General features: G+C 37.2%; 1 protein-coding gene across 1 annotated transcript in view; it reads right to left on the reverse strand.

Moving 5' to 3' along the window:
- The window catches only part of LOC107697289 (reticulon-1-like), a 40,509-nt gene extending 23,036 nt beyond the window's left edge, over positions 1 to 17,473 (reverse strand). Inside the window, exons 1-3 of the mRNA XM_016498011.1 lie at positions 16,840 to 17,473; positions 4,797 to 5,510; positions 2,893 to 3,693 (exon numbers count right to left, since the gene is read on the reverse strand). Coding sequence (XP_016353497.1) covers positions 2,893 to 3,693; positions 4,797 to 5,510; positions 16,840 to 17,062 — 1,738 coding nt within the window. The 5' untranslated portion in view covers positions 17,063 to 17,473. The remainder of the gene's footprint in view (positions 1 to 2,892; positions 3,694 to 4,796; positions 5,511 to 16,839) is intronic.
- Positions 17,474 to 17,722: the final 249 nt, after the last annotated feature.

Below are 17,722 nucleotides of genomic sequence, written 5' to 3' on the forward strand. Positions count from 1 at the left end.
ACTGTGTGCCCCACACACACACACACACACACACACACACACACACACACACACACACACACACACACACACTACAGTAAAGCTGATCTCTTTTTACAAACACGTATCCATGGTTCAAAGTGCTGTAAAGATGAATATATTGACTGACAAGCATCATATAAAACATTAATTGTATTAGAAAATTAATTGATTATAAGACAAACATGACTTGAAAACTGCTTTTTCCAGTTGCATTAGTATTGAACGACAGGATCCCAGCCACTTGCCGAGATATACTTAAATATTCATCTGTCAAGAATGGAATTATGAACCCCAAATGAAATGAAATCCATGCCTTTTTATCTCACTATATGATTTGTGCAATTTTTCCTCCTCCCATGTTGCGGTGTGGCTATATAATCACAAGACGGCAGCACTCGCTGGTCACACATGTAGCAGATAGAAACTGACCTGAACCACAGGGGGATGCTTTGTTCTGAAATCTTCAAACAACAGTCCAGCCCCAAGCCAGAGCATTAATAAAAGATGGTGACTGCCTTCAACAGACACAAACAAATGACGTACTCAGCTGCTAATACACAATGAAGTCGATAATTATTTATTTAGTCAAAACTATAATTGAAAAAATATTAAAATTTATCTAATTGATTAAAAAAAGATTTAATTGTTTAATATATATATATTTCACTTTTTTCTCACTATTTTTTTTTTTATAAAACTAATTGTTAAAGCAATAAATATTTTTATTGATTTAGTTTTTTAAATCGTGATTAGGATCATATAAACAGAGCAACACAGCCATCCATTTTTCATTATGTATATCCCTTACTCATTACTGGGATTTGTTCCCATCACTGAAGGAATGAAAATGTTTTTCATAAACCATATGGTTTTATAAAGCACAAACTGCTGTAGGTCAGCCAGATCTTCCATAATAATTTTTCACGGTTTCAAACATGATATTTCCACTGAGCTCTGCTGAATCCTGAAGACACAAACAACAGATGCAGGGAGCAGTCAGGTGTGAAAAAAAACCTAAAACATTAGCCACCCATCTAAAGGCTCAGGGGCTGTGTGAGAAATGTGTCTTGTAAAATTGATATTTCATGTGCATGACCTTCTTGAGCTCTGGGGATGATTAGAAATGTCATCTAACATTGTGTTGTATTTCTTTGGACCACTTCTGTTGGATGATGAAGAAAAGCAATGACACATGTGCAGTGAACAGTTAAGCAGGAAATGGCTCTATGAAATCTGAGCCTCATCACCTTCTTTTAGTGCAAGTGCATAACAGCTTTGATTAATTTGTATAAATTCTGAACAATCACATTATCTAGGTCTGTTACTTTCAAAGTGCTTGCAAACGCACTGATATCTAAGAGAAATTGTATTAAATTCCACATTACCAATTATCCTGCCTTTATATAATATTAGGAAAATATTACATGTAAGCTAGCCTGTGCATGCCCAGTAATGACTGATTCTCAAGGGACTGATGCATTGAAATGTGCTTTTTTCCTGCTGTTAAAGCCAAAGGGAGTTTCCAGGGTGAGGCCAACAAGCTTGAGTCAGTTTTTATTTTAATTGCAGCTATTACAGGTCTTTCGCCTTAAAGGGATAGTTCACAAAACAAAATAAAATAAAATAAAATAAAATAAAATAAAATAAAATAAAATATCTCATAAAATAATGTCTCATAAAATAAAGTGTTGTTTTGGTCACTGGTCAACAAATCTGTTACCAACAATTCAGAACATCACCTTTTATGTTTCACAGAAAAAAGAATACCAAACAGGTTTGGGATGACATGAGGGTGAGTAAATGATGACAGAACTTTCATTTTTGTGGGAACTGTCTCTTTAAGAGAATTATTTCCTGATAGTGAGACTTGAATTACTAAGAAAGAATGATTCAAATGTAAATAGTAGTTTTACTGGGGCCATAAAGGCATTTATACACTTGCATGCATATACTGTACTTGCATTAAAGGGACAGTTCACCCAGAAATGAAAATTCTGTCATTAATTACTCACCCTCATGTCGTTCCAAACCCATAAGACCTTCGTTCATCTTCGGAACACAAATTCAGATATTTTTGATGAATTCTGAGAGCTCTCTGTCCCTCCATAGACAGCAAGGGTACTACCACGATCAAGGCACAGAAACGTGGACATCATTAAATTGGTCCATGTGACATCAGCGGTTCAACCTTAATTTTATGAAGCTACGAAAATACTTTTTGTGCGCAAAGAAAACAAAAATAACGACTTTATTCAACAATTCTTCTCCTCTGCGTCACCCTAGCTCCATTTTGGAGAGTATTACGATACACGCGCGTGCTTTTCCTGCAATTAAACAACTGACATAGAACACGCACTGTGCTTTATTTACATTTAGAGGAAAGCGTTGTGGTACTCTCCAAAATGGCGCTAGGGTGACGCAGAGAAGAATTGTTGAATAAAGTTGTTATTTTTGTTTTCTTTGCGCACAAAAAGTATTCCCGTAGCTTAATAAAATTACAGTTGAACCACTGATGTCACATGGACTATTTTAACAATGTCCTTACTACCTTCCTGGACCTTGAATGTGGTAGTTGCGTTGCTGTCTATGGAGGGTCAGAGAGCTCTCGGATTTCATCAAAAATATCTTAATTTGTGTTCCGAAGGTCTTACAGGTGAGGGTGACATGAGAGTGAGTAATTAATGACAGAATTTTCATCCAAATGTTTGATTACGTATTGTGTTGTGTATTTGGACAGACAGATGAGCGACAGAACTACGCAAAAAACCCGTTGTTCAACCTTTACTGTGCTCAAATGGAATAACTCAAGATAGTGACAATAAGAACTTGTGTTTTGAGGTGACTATAAGTTATTGGGGAACATGGTTTTACCTTTCTCCCTGGTTAGACCCTGGAAGACGACGGGTGGTGCAGTCATTCTCTCAGAGCCCCTGCGGGCTTGACTGGACCGTCTTCTTTCTTTCTGGTGAACCTCCCCAGCAAGATGCTCCACCTTCAGCTCTGGCAGACCTGGACTGGGGGTTGTGCTGCTGGGCTTGGGCTTCTCTTCCATGGTGGATGTCTTCTCTTTAGGAGCACTGGCTGGGGCCGGAACAGTCGAAGAAGGTGCAGTGGGAGTCACGACTGGTTCTTTAGTTGCCGAAGTCAGGGTTGTGGGTTTTTTGACTGGCTGTGGGCTCTCCTTGAAACCCTTTGTGGAGTCGTGGGTCAATCTTTTGGGACTTTCCTCTTCGCAGGACTCCAGAGCCAGTTCACTGTCCAGCTCTGCTTCACGTTCCTCCCTCAAGATGCTGTACTGCATTACAGGACTCGGGACAAACGCAAGGGTAGAAGATGTGGCGGGCACTGTGGAAGGTACTGTGGTTGATGAAGTGGTGCTGGGACTCTTACTGAAGCTCATGTAGCCAGTGTTGGGAGCTCGTGGACTAGGCTCCTCAGACACCAGCTCAATCTCAGAGTCTCCAGATTCGGCACTGCTACCCTCGACATCCTGGGGGGAAGGAGGCAAGGTAGGTTTTGGGGGGGAAGACTTCATCTCTATTGGGGAACTCTCCTGCTTGGAAGTAGGTGGAGAGGGTGAGATGGGAGATGTTTGAGTCTTGTCTTGGGTGGAACTCATTATTTTAGTTTCATCAGCCTGGATGTTTGGATCCAAAGGAGAATCAGACTCTTCTATTAAGAAAGAGAAGAAGAGATAAAGGACAGGGAGTAAGGTAAGGTGTCTTGTGGCCATCTGGTTTGCCAAGGCATCCCACAGTGTAAGCATGTGTGTGTTATTATATTACTGTGTAACGTACAGCCAATAATAGTCAATGAGCCACTGCTCTTAAATATTGGGTGTTTCCTCAACTATGGGCACTTTTGACCTGGTGGATTCTAGAAGATCAACTTGCCAAGTCAGACAAGTTCCTGGATCACCATCTTTTGTTGATCCTGGGACAACATTACTGTCCAAAAATATAGACCTAACCCTATTTCTACCCCTAAACCTAACCCTACCCATAATTTATCCCTAAAATCAAAGAGAAATGATAGCTGAATAACCCTTGTTGTAAGCCTAAAACTGACATTTCCTGTAAACGTATTCCTCGAAATGGATTGGTTGCCTGGGATGTTGTTCCAGGATCAACCAGGATGTTGATCCAGGAACATATTGTACTTGGTGAAATCACGTTTACCATTCCAGCAGACTTTGGGCCTGGGATAAAGCTAAAACAATAAAATCTAAACCTAAAAATAATTTGAAAAGTTGCAAAATAAATGATGACGGCATAATGTCAGCTTCATGTAATAAAAAGGAAAAAAGGCTGAATTCCATTTGTTTTAAACTCCTCAATCCCTAGGGCATAAAAAAGCGCCTGAAGCTGAAGAATCACCAATTTATTGATTTTGAAAATGTTTGTGAATGCTCATTTTTGCTACCTCAGTAGCTTAATGATGTTTTGTCTTATCGTGGTGAACTTTTAAACGGTACTCTGCCAACATTAACTACCCTGATTTTTCATTGGGCCTCACCCTTTTTCTGTCCTAACTTGAACTTTTCCAAATTGTTTGGAACTGGTTTTGCTGCTTTTTCCACCAGATTTGGTCATAGAAATGCTAATTTTTCATTCTCTTTAGATAAAAGCAAATCAAATGAATAAATTTAAACGTATGAAAGTTTCCAGATTGTCAAATACACCTACACAGAAGCAAAGGGTCAGCTAGCAGAGGAATTAAAGGTGGTTTAGTGGATACATTACAGTGAAGTGCTTGTGTGGGATGGTGATGCCCACCTGTAGGGGGTGTAGATGACTCAGGGCTTTCATCCTCAGGCTCTGAGAGAGTGACGGTTGGCACTCCCTCCAGCCCCAGACTCAGAATGCTCTCCTTCTCTGACACTGTAACTGTGGGGCTGTGCTGGACTGTAGTGGGCGATACAGATGTAGGTGGCATTTCTGTCAGGGTGATTTTTACTGGGCTGGCACTGCTGCCGGTACCTGGAGACCGATAGGGCTGGTAGTCAGACAGCTCTTCATCAGATGGTTCCTCCACATATGGGAAGGTCTGAGAGTCCAGAATTGCAGCAGAGCCAATGTCTTCCACATCCACTTCTACCGGTGATGGGCTCTTCTCCAGTTTAGTGTACTGGGTGGGCTCTGAGAGGCCGCTCATCCTCCAGTCCTCAAGGAGGCGCTGTGAACTACAGGAGTCCTCTTTACGACTGATGTCCATATAGTTGTAAGAAGAGTCAAAAGCTTGTATCTTGTGAGAGCTGTCGGTTGGTTCTGCACTGGGGTTCTTGATGCCGGAGTCCAAGGTCAACTGGAAATGGGATCCAGAGGTGAAGTCTTCTGTGCTGGATGCATTTTTGTCACCAGATCTGCCCATGCTGCCAGAAAAGTAGGAGGTATCTTCATGTGAGGCATAGCTTTGATTGGACAAGAGGGAGGTGTACAGGTCATCCCTGTCATCAGTGGACTTCTTCTGGAAGATTAAATCTGATTTATCTGCATGAGAGGAGAGGAACAAGAGCAAGAATTTTAGCATTTTAACATACTTAGTGCGACAATGATTAAACAATGATTATTCTAAAAATTAGTGTTGTTATTCTGACTCAAATCTAGCCAAAAAGAAAAACCTATACACCCTTTACACCCTTTTCTAATATGACACTATGGAGCCCATAAAGGGACATGGTGATGGGAAAAATTTAGATGGTAGCAAAAATCAATATAAATGCTCTTTCGTTCATTCAAAAAACTGTTGCGTTACACTGAAAAAATAGCATTCGCTTGCAAAGTGTTTTGCATTCTCTTGCAAGCGATTAGTGTTCTCTTGCAAACATTTTATGTTCACATGCAGTACTTTTGCATTCATGTGCTTAACATTTGCGTTCACTAGCAAAACTTTTGTATTCACTCACAAAACTGGAGAACAACTGGAAACAAAAATGGAAACGAATGCATAGCTTCTCTGGGAATGGAATATTTTTCTGAAAGAAAATGTTTTGCAAAAAGAAAGAATGTTTTTCATGGAAAATGTAAAACTATTGAGAAGGAACACAAAAGCAATAAAATAACATTTTTCCTCCCATCTCATATTTTTCCATGACCATGTAAAGGGAGGTTTTTTGTTTTTTTTATCGGTTAATATCAAATTTAATTGTTGTCTTTTTATTTAAATTTCCTCTAAAGTACTCATGGATTCTTTTTTTCATATTTTTATTTGTTTGCATATTTTCATAAGCCATATTTTATGTTTCTACTAATAAGATTATACATCACTGTACTGTTTTGTTGCAGCTGTATTATATTGTTAAATAAATACAGCATCCTAGACGAGAGCTGCACACCAGAGCAGTAGTTTGACCTGATCTGTAACGGCATGCTGTGCCTCACAAAGCTTCTTACATCAAGTGACCTTGAGGTGAATTCGACTGTGTGCATGCGTTGTTTGTGAAATTCAGATGCTAAAAAGAGAATACGTATGTGTGTGTGATTCAGGTGGAAATATTTTTTAAAGTGTCCTCAAGAGGGCTTTATTGATGTGTGGCAGTGACAGCTCTCATCAGCAGTTAGTGACGGCACCACCACACCCCCTCCACACCAATTCTCCTTGTCTCTATGTGCTTCTCATCACATTGGCCACCCCTTGTTGTCTCTCTGTCCTTCTCTCTATTACTGCGGCTATTTGTGGCGGATGACAGTTTTCCAGTTCAATGTTTATCTGAAGGTCGACGGCAATGGTGTCACAAAAGGGCTTGAGAAGCACAAACACACACACTCACACAACAGGGATCAGAAAATGAGCATTGGTGGTGACACCTGAGTATCTCCCTGCCTCAGTCTACAAAACAAGAAGAAACCATACAGTGATAATTATTGTAAAAACTGGAGGATCTTAATCTTTCCCTAATTGTGAAGTGTCATTTTGTACATTAAAATGCAGCATGAAATGTACAAAAAACAAAAAAATCCCTTTCACTTGTTTAATGTGCAGAGACCAGGGTCAGCAATGATCCAGGCTTGAGGCAAAAATGCTACTAAAGTGATAAATATGTCCCAGATATTAAAAAATGTGTAAGCAGAAAAGGTCTCTGTAGAGTTTTTATCTGTTATTGTACAGAATATTATTACTTATAATATTCCATTCTAGCCTGCGTAGTTATGATTTTAGTGACTCAGCAGATATCACAGTGCCTCGTAGCTGTCAATTTCACTGATTCAAAGAGCGACTGTTGTTGAATGTTAAGCTAAAAAGTGTATTTTTTTGAGAAAAAACAACTAAAGTCAGCCCTTATGAACAATTACAACAACTGCAAAACCAGAAACAGTGATTCTATCAAAATAACACATATTGCTATACTGTAAAATCTAATATGACAGGGTAAGATGCATTCCAAACCTGGTTTTGGTTTCAATCATTATACTTTTGTTTCCATGTCGTGGCACATAATACAGATATTTACTGTTGATTAAAAAGACTATAGATATCACTTTAAAAGTTTGCTTTATAAAGGTTGATTTAATTATCAAGTTGTTAAAAACAATGTAATATTATACCTAGAGGTAGCTTAATGTTTTTCATAGCTTCACTGATTCTGATCATGCTGGGTGAATGAACAGATGGAGAGGAGGAGAGAGGTTAGGAGATGGATGGATGAGCGGGTAAGTGTGTATTATTTTGTTTTATAATTTTGTTTTCAATATCAGTCTCATTTCAGTTCATTTTAATCCACTTGTTTGTTTTGAAAATGACTTTCACTATAGGCTCATTTTAGTTTTTTCTCTCTCTGTTGTTGACTTCAGTATCAGGTGAGTTTCCCGCCACACTACAAATGAAGTGAAACTGTGGATAATTGCATGACCATACTAACATGACCCCACTCCATCAGAGAGCCTGTGCCTCTGTCTCTGTACTGCCCTACATTCACTGGGCAAACCGACTCCACTGGGGCTCTATTTTTAACCATCAGTAGCTAAGAAGTGTGAGGATCTATGAAAAAAAGTGCAGAGAGAGAAGAGAGCCACTGATACCTCAAAAACAAAAACTACATCAACTCACAACCTTCTTTAACGCATTGCTAAGTAACACATCAGGTTAACTGATATTGTAAAAATAAGTACCTGCAACCACATAGCAATAGGATCATCTCAGTGACTGTCACTGAAATGTCTCAGTATGTGACGGACAATCCTGCATGAGTTTGCATGAGCCATTCTACTCCACTCTTCAGTGTCACATGATCCTTCAGAAATCAGTCTAATATGCTGCTCAAAAACATTTATTATTATCAATATTGAAAACAGTTGAGCTGCTTAATATTTTTGTGAAAACCATGCTACTTTCTTCTCAGAATTATTTGATGAATTCAAAGTAAAAAAAAAAAACAGCATTTATTCAAAATTGAAATCTTTTGTAAAAATGTACAAGCCTTTACTGTCACTTTTCATAAATGTAATGCAACCTTGCTAAATAAAAATATCTAATAAAAAAATCATACTGACCTACAAACTTACATTATGAAAAATAAAGTTGCAGTTGTAAAGTCAGCTTCCTGTTTCAAAAGGAAATATGTCAACAAAGAAAAGAAGGCTGAATTCAAGCCATTGAAATTGGGTATTTACTAAGCCAAGTAATACTAGATTTGTATGAGTGATATCTTCAGCTTCACTGGATCGCACTATATATGGATAATAATGCACAGCGGTCAGTTCATTTTTTTTTTAAAGGTGGTGTTTATCGGTTTTTGCAAATGAACACTTCATATGTTATTTGTCTTTCTCATATCATTAAGTCACTGCAGATTTATGTTTTAAATGTCCTTGTTCATTTTCTGTAGCCATCTAAGCTGTTTCTTGACGTGTCTACATTGTCAGCTGAGGAGATTACAAAGATTAAATTAGTGTTTTTGTTTAACTCTGAAACATTTGCCAAAAAACAAATGTTGGAGTTATCTGCTTTTGCTAAAAAAAAAAACTTTATTATATATAAAAAACTTTCAATTAACTTTAGTTTATTTGTTTGAGTTATTATTACTTACTCAAAACAACCCATCTGCAGTTTGATTGATATTACTTGGAATGCACACACACACACACACACACACAAAAAAAACACAGGATTCATGAAAATAAATAAAAATGGAATTTCCTGGTTTTGCAAATGAACTCTTTATATTTTTCTCTCTTGGCCATTACAAAATTTCAAAAAGGTCACATACTGGCTGTGTGAGTGTTTGGTTGTGTGTGGTTGTTGCATTGTTGGCACAGGTTCTAGGGTTTAGGGTAAAGCTCATGTTCTGGTGATGTGTTAGGTAAGAGTCAGGCATTAGCCATGGCACTAACACTAATGCGCTAAAGCTAATCACTCTGCTTAAACCTAAAGAACTCAGAGGAGAATTAGCAGGATCCACAGTATAAGTTTTACAACACTATACAGCTTCAGACTTGTCACTGTTGCTCAAATATAACATGCATAGTGTTGCATGTAGCTAATGGATTAACTAAGTAAAAGAAAGAAAGAAAAGTCAGCTAACAAGTCAATAAAAGCAGGGCTACTGACATATGGTGTCATATTTATATCTCAAATTGAGACATAATGTCTTGTAGTAAAAACACATATGTGTATCAAGTTTAAAACTAGCTAATGCTAATTTACAAGAGGAGCTTAGCTATAGGCCACCTAATGATAAAGAAGTGTGCTTAATTGTATTGAATGTGCATGTGCAATGTACTTCAAATTTTAAAAGTATTTTTTTATAAAACTGTACTTGCAGATTCTATAATCTTAATGAAATAAAAGACCACTTAAGTACTTAGAGAGTACACTTCCATGTTTTCAAACACACTCAGTGTTAACACAATTTAAAGTACATTTTAAATAATTGTTTTGATAATCTCTTGTTGTGCTTTAAACAAGTACACTTATTTTGATATGCTGACTAACATACTAAATTACAAGTAAATACTAAATAGAAATAGTAAATCGGAAGTTTTATCATTTTAACTGTAATGTGTTATTCAACATGACATTTTTAAACATACTAAATTTCAACTTAATACAAGTTTCAAAAGATTTTTTGTTTACCATTATATTTTACACTTTACTATAATCAGTACTTTCGGCAATACACAAAGACAATAGAAGTAATTATGAAAACATAGCTGCAAGCAGCAATTAGGGGGCCAAGCACTACAGAAGCAAGCATCAGACCAACTGCAGCAATGAGTAATTAAAACAATTTTAAGATGATTTTAGTCCAAATGGCTGCAAAATCATAAATACAACTACTAGTAATATGATTTATTGGCTTATCATTTTTGACCAATAGGTGGCGCTGTTACCAAATATATGTGGTGTGTTCTGTGTGATGTGACAATGGCACACACAAAGTTTGGTGTCAATATGTTAAAGCTTTGCAGAGATACAGCCTCAGAGTCATTTTGGCATTATACCTCAAATTTGTAGCGGCGCTGTACAAAAACGGTTTTGTCTATCGACACGAAATCCATACATTTTTGCCAGCATGGTCTGAAGATGATCTGAGTCAAATTTGGTGAAAATCAGACCAACGGTCTAGGAGAAGTTCGAAAAAGTAGATTTTCAACATAAATCAAAATGGCGGACAGGAAGTTCGGCTAACTATGGCATAATTGGTATCTATGTTGTCAGCATGACCCAAGGAATATTTTGAGACTAGTTTCATTACAATAGGCTAATGCAATCAAAAGATATTAGCAGTTTTGGAAATGTCATAATTAATGGTTAATGAATGGTTTATCACTCTTGACCAATAGGTGGCGCTGTTATCAAATTTATGTTGCGTGATCAGTGTGAGGTGACAATGGCACATACAAAGTTTGGTGTCAATATGTCAAAGCTATTGCAGAGATACAGCCTCAGATGCAGTTTGGCATCTTTCCGGCAAATTCATTGATGCGCTAAACGAGAACCGTTTCGTACATCTACACGAAATCCCTAACTTTTTGCCTGCATAGTCTGAAGATGATCCGAGACAAATTTGGTGAAAATCGGACCAACGGTCTAGGAGGAGTTCGAAAAAGTAGGTTTTCAACATAAATCAAAATGGTGGACAGGAAATTCAGCCAATTATGGCATAATTGGTATCAATGTTTTCGGCATGATCCAAGGAATCTATCAACATCAGTCTCATTACAATAGGTTAATGTAAACAAAAGTTATTAGCATTTATCGTAACGATAAGTCAATGCGTTCGTAAAATATAGCATGTTACGACAAAATTCAAAATGGCCGACACCCAAAATGGCTGATATGGGAAATTTGATTTGACTTGGCATTAGGGATGGGTACTGAAACTCGGTATTTAATCGGTACCGGGGCTAAATTATGAAAGACCGGAGTATCGATAAGCTCTGACGTTAACGGTTCTGCTATCGGTGAGTAGTAATACCGTTAAAACCTTAACGATACCCATCCCTACTCCGCATGCTCCTCCGAATCTAAAGAGACCAGTTTTGTGACTTTTGGCAAAACCATTCAGAAGTTATAAGCAAAAATAGCCATTTTTCATATCTCCTGACCACTAGGTGGCACTGTGCCGAAACACTACAGGTAGCCTCAGGTTATGCTTGTTATAACACACACCAAGTTTGGTCTCAATATGCAAAACCGTTGCGGTGATATAGGCTCACATCCATTTTTGCAGGCTTTTCATAGAATTTGCCCGCGCATTATTCGAGAATGGTTTGACAAATCAACTTGAATTCCATATTTTTTTGCCAGCATGGTCTGAAGATGATCTGAGCCAATTTTGGTGAAAATCAGATACAGAAAATCAGATGAGTTCGAAAAAGTAGGTTTTACAAACTATTAAAAATAGCGAAAAAACGAAACCTTACGATTTTTAAATTTTGGAGTTCATTCAACTTGGCGTGAGCCAAGGATTCAGGTGAAAAAAAGAATTTTCCTTACGTACCTTACGGTTCAAAAGTTATTAGCATACACATGAGTGAAACTTTGGACAAGTGGAGTTTGAGTAGAGAGAGTTTGAGTTAGAGACTCCAAACTTGCTATGGTTAATGTTAAGACGGTGCTCTATCAGTGTACCAAATTTCACAACTTTCCCGCAAGCGGTTCTATGTGCTGCCATAGACTCAAGAGTGGAAGAAGAAATGGAAGAAAAAAAAGAACACCAACGGATACAATAGGTGCCATCGCACCTTCAGTGCTTGGCCCTTAATTACATACAAAGATGTACTTACATCTTGCTTAAGTGGGTCAAATAAGGACTCTAAAGTGCAATTAAGTATATTATTTCTGTAATAAGAGTAAAGTCTCTTTTTAAAATGATGATAAAGTGAACTTGTTTTTCACAAGGGCCTCCTATAGCAGTTAAATGAATATTCAGTTTCAGTTAGCACAGCACTCCAAAAACTATGCTAAAGCCAGTGAAAATGTTGGCAGAACTACCATCCTGACTAACTAGCAAGATCAGACTAGCTCTGATCTTGCTCTTTCACAACTCATTGTTTTGGATGTACTCTACTATATATGATGTTTTGATTATGTTGTCCTTTTGACACACAAGTGTGTAATCTACTTTTGGCAAGAAGCGAATTTCTCTTTCCTTAGCTGAGTAGCTCTGACTGTTTTAACTGAGCTTAGAAAGATCAGTACATTGTGAGGACTTCCTTCCTCTATTCTGTGTTATTTCTGGTCAGCGCCAGGTCTATCTTCACAGGAAGACACTGATGAAGCGACACTGCAGACTTTCCTTAACAAACAAGAGTGATAAAAAGTGACTGGGAGGTAAAATATGACAGGGGTTATGTTTCAAAACAGCATAATTATATCCCACAATTTCATTTTTTTATTTTTTTTTAAAAAGCTCTCTGTCACTAAGATGGGCTTCCTTTTAGACACTCATCTCTGCTGTGCCACCAGCACGTATCTCTGCAGAACAGTACGTCTGACAGACAGATAAGGTTGAAGGGAAGATCAAGATGCCACTGACAGGTTTGTGGCACATGAGGAGTTGGTGCCAACTTCAAGTCACTGCAGGCACACTTTCACATGGTTACTCTATGTGTATGTGTATGAATTCACCGGATTTACTTCATCATGAGAACAGATGCAGATGGAGAGCAGCTGTTGGAGCAGCTGTTGGAGGTACTTCTCTTGTACCTGAAAACCAACTGTTCCAGCATGACAGTGTCTGCAGGAATTGTGGGTTTATAGTGAAAAATGTAAAAGGTAAAGCATAGCAATCTCAATATTTAAAGAACAATGTAGTAATTATATAAAATTAAATACAAAATATGACCCCAACCATCAATAGTGGTTTTAAAAATCAGCAGCTTCTGAAATCTATTAGGTTCTAAATTCATTTTCAATTTTTTTTAAACAACCATTTTCAATGCGTCACTGGGGTTAATTACCACAGAGAACAATCTGTCAGGAAAAGAAGACAATAATCTGTCCACCTCGTAGGGCTGGACAAATGAGCATATGTTTAAAGCTTTTACATAATCGCTTTAGTCTGTAATGCGATATGCTTGCTGCATTGAGATTCATTCATCACAACAAACAATACATTGGCTATACACACCTTATGTTTGGCCATTAAGCTTGTTTCTAGTATTTTTCCTACATGTTGAAAATATTCAACAATGCTTGGTAAAGGATAGAAACAAAAGTAAAGAATAAGGATGAAAACTAGACAAACAATATTGCATTTAAATATAAATACACTAAATTTTGGAGGTTGGGGTCTCTTTTCTTTCTAGACCCAATTAAGTACCAATTACTTATGATGAACATTTATTGCCTTTTTTATTTTCTCATGTCAGTATTTTTATATGGAAAAAAAAACTCTGACACTGGCAATGCTTTTTCTTGTTTTAAGCATAATATGATGCCATTTGCTTCTCAATGTACTAGAAAACAAGAGAAATGTTCACAAAAATTCATGTGAACAGTCTGGAGCAGCAGTTAAAAATTATACAATATATAATGTTGTTTAATCAATTTATTGTAGAATATCAGTATATACAGAAAGCAGTTTCTGAACTATACAAGCATTTTTAAATCATGGCAGCAAGTGCTGAGTCAGTGCTAATGAGGCGAATGTGTTCCCGCAAAGGGAAATAGATTCTTTTAAATCTTGTTATGGTTCTTAGTACTTTCTGATGCCCATGTGATATTCTGCAACCAGCAACGCTTTCTGTATGTGTGTAAAGAAGAAAGTGAACTTGCATTCCAGTGTCCCTAATGAATCACGGTTCACTGAAGCGAAGACATTAAAAACAATGAACGGCCTGTCTGTATACAACTCATAAGGCTTTCTGATTTCTGATCGGGGTACCATGAAAGACAACACAGTGGGGTCTCTCCAGTACACAACCTACACATCATATATAATTGCTCATTATATCTGCCTTAAATTAAATAGTGATGCCAGCAAGCCAAAGAAGCCATGCAAGATACTGGTGAACTGTTTGTAGAGAAAAAAATGTTTTATGAAAACAGGAGGAAATTATCAAGTTTGTATATGGTGAAAAACATAAGAATAACTGCATTGCAAGCTAGCAAATTGTAACAAGTAGTTGCAGTAGTAGCAGATGTGTAGAATTAGTAAAGATAATAACCGTATAAAAAACACTAATGTTTGCTCTTGCTCTGACTTATATGTTATCAAAAAGATGATGTATTCACATTAAATGCATTCTGTCAGAGGTTATGTTTCATGTCTGTCCATTAAATTATTCATGTACAAATGGTATTGCTAAACTTTAATCTAAAATAGTCTTATCAAAAGTCAAATAAGTAATAGAGTTACTATGTGCTCTCACCTAAAGTGTCAAGCTCAATTCATGTTAATATCAACATCAAGAATGTGTTTAACAATGTGCTCTAAATGTGATCCAAAAGGCCAAGTATCACATCCTCTAGGAGTCAGTACTGTGGTTCAATAAGCACTGGGACAGGCTGTCATTCAGCTAGAGAGAGATTCAGTCTGATTAGAGGATTTTACTACAGGACTCTAAATTTCATTCACTTGTCAATGTCAGTCTGGTGATTCGGATACACACAAAACAACTTCTACAAATCTTGTGTGACTCATGATGCATCTATAATGAAACTTAATATGCTAAAGATACTAATTCGAGCTCATTTATATCAGTGCTTTAGTGTTGACTTGCATAGGTTAGGAAATTGGGAAATTTTAGAAAATGTTCCAAATGTCCTTTTGTTTGGTTAATTAAAAGCAGAAAGCTTAGACTGCTGTTGAAGCACTTTTATTGCTGTTTTACTCTTGCAATACATGATGATTTGATTGATTTTTTCCCTTATCACCTAATACCATTTTCACATTAGGCTTACTGTTTTATAGCTCATAACGAGGTTATTTTTTTGTTATTCAGTGATAACTTCTCCATCTTTCCGATACCCACATGAAAGACTATTACATAATATCACTTTCACTCAACAGTCTGCAGCATTAAGATTCATTAAACACAGAAAGGCAGGCTTGTCTAAGCTACAACTGAAAAACAAAACAATTTTAAGAGACGTGCAAACCTGAAAAAGCTTCCTATTGCATATAGTATTAGCATTTCTTATCTCTTATATTTCTGTCTGGTTGTAAAGACTAATTTTGGACTGGTGTTTTTTTATAGAAATGGAGCTACAATCTCATTTCACTAAGCGAAAAAAAAACAACCACATGATGAAAGACTAGTCTGAACAGCTCTGTCTGTCTGTCATAGGGTTTCTCTAGTAGCATAATGCCATATAACAAATTTTCGATCCAAGCCTGTGAGATGTTCAAATGGCAATGTCACGTATTGATCTCTATGCAGTAAAGGTTACTGTAAAGTGTCTGGTTTGAAAAGCAGCTGAAGCACATTGAAATAATGACAAAGATAAAGATCCAGCAACTGAAGGGGGAAAAAAAGTTATACAACATCTCACTAACAGTGTATTTTGCATTTGCAGTTTTTTCATGGTATGTATAACACTATAAATCATAGTAAGTAAAATTAGTTTTTAGTAGCCAAAGTGTTGACCTATCAACAATAGGTCTCAGACATGAATATAAAAACTATAAGAACAAATAGATTGCTTATTTTTGTGATATTGGATAGATATAGTACATTTAGCAGTTAATAAAAGAATAAATTTCATAAGTAGAATACAAATTATTATTATATTAAAAATATACATGTGGTGTTTACTTCCTGGAAGAATCCTTGTTTTGAATGAATTATTGTTGATCCAGTAACTCACTTAACTGTCACAAAGCAACTTTTAGAATCAAAAACACCTTTGATTCAGCTGGATCTGTCGCTAAATTAAACTGACTTGCTTTCTGAACCATAAATTATTACTTTAGTCATGTCAGATTCGAAATGAACCAATAACTGTTACCCTTGCTTATCCACGTAAGTCAATTACAAATACTGACTGGTTTGTTATACACATATGTGTAAGACATTATTTTATAATGTGTGTAATATATTTTTACAATACAATACAATACAAGATTGTGTATAAAATATTTTTACAATGTGTACACATGCTTATTAGAATCAGTGATATTTTGTTTATTAATCATTTTAATACATAGAACCATATGCCATCTCTAAAGTGTTGTGAAATATAGAATCGAGAGGAATTCAATTCCTTACGATGCCCATCCCTAAATTCAATAAAACTTCCACTCCAGACAGAGCGAGCCAGCAAGCCAAGGTAACTGCTACCTGATAACCAGGCCCCAGGCGACAGAGAAGTTAAGCATCGAGGTATTTCAAAGCGTTGCATATATGACGATGTACATTAAAATCACATTACCTGTGGACGCAGTTTCCATGACAACAGGGAGCGGTTGCTGGTCGCTTTCGGGATGGCTGGAAAACTGTTTATCATCACTTGATTCGTCCTCCCAGTCTCCCATCTGCCGGTCGTCTCCCAAGTCATCCCGCCGGACGGCGGAGGTGCTCCCGAAGCGGTCAATCTTCTCAAAATCATCCCCGTACCAGCTGCCCTCCGAGTCTGCCTCCGGCTTCACGGACATGTTTGCGCCTTCCGTCTGCGTGCGATGCTCTTCAGAGAGACGCGGTCACTGACTGAAGAAAAGCAGTCAAAGCACCGTTCAACTTCTCGGATCAGACACTGGGTAACTATCAGAAGTAGTTTGGGCAGGCCCAGCGCTCCGGCAGAGGCTCGCGCTGCTGGAAATGGCTTGTTTCGTTCAGTGTTTCGGCGCTGACGTCAGCGTGTCTCGAGCTCATAGTGGCACGCAGCATTTAAACACACAGAGCTGGAACTGGGCATAAAATAAGGCTTTCGGATAATAAATGAAGATAGGGAATTGTTACAGTCGTTTGAGCGAATAAACTCACTCTATGGATTGGATTCGGATTAAACTAAAAATGACTTTCAATATTCTTAAGTAGCTAACGCAAACACGACTACATTTACTAGGTGGATCGGAGCATTATCCTGAAAGTTACACTCGCTATTAGTGTGTAGTCATGGGTCTTATTATTCGTTTTTTAGGAAATAGTGTCATCTTGTGGTTTCAGAGGTAACTACAGCAGACCCTTTTCAGTTTAAAAAAAAATAAAAAAATAAAAAATCCTGAGACATAAATGTGCCTCAAGCTAAAGAAACACCCTACATATTGTATAAAACCGAGTTTTACTGTCTTAAATAAATAAGTTAAATGGATAGG

The sequence above is a fragment of the Sinocyclocheilus anshuiensis genome, unplaced genomic scaffold (genome assembly GCF_001515605.1).
Source record: "Sinocyclocheilus anshuiensis isolate Anshui unplaced genomic scaffold, SAMN03320099.WGS_v1.1 scaffold1578, whole genome shotgun sequence".
Lineage (NCBI taxonomy): Eukaryota > Metazoa > Chordata > Actinopteri > Cypriniformes > Cyprinidae > Sinocyclocheilus > Sinocyclocheilus anshuiensis.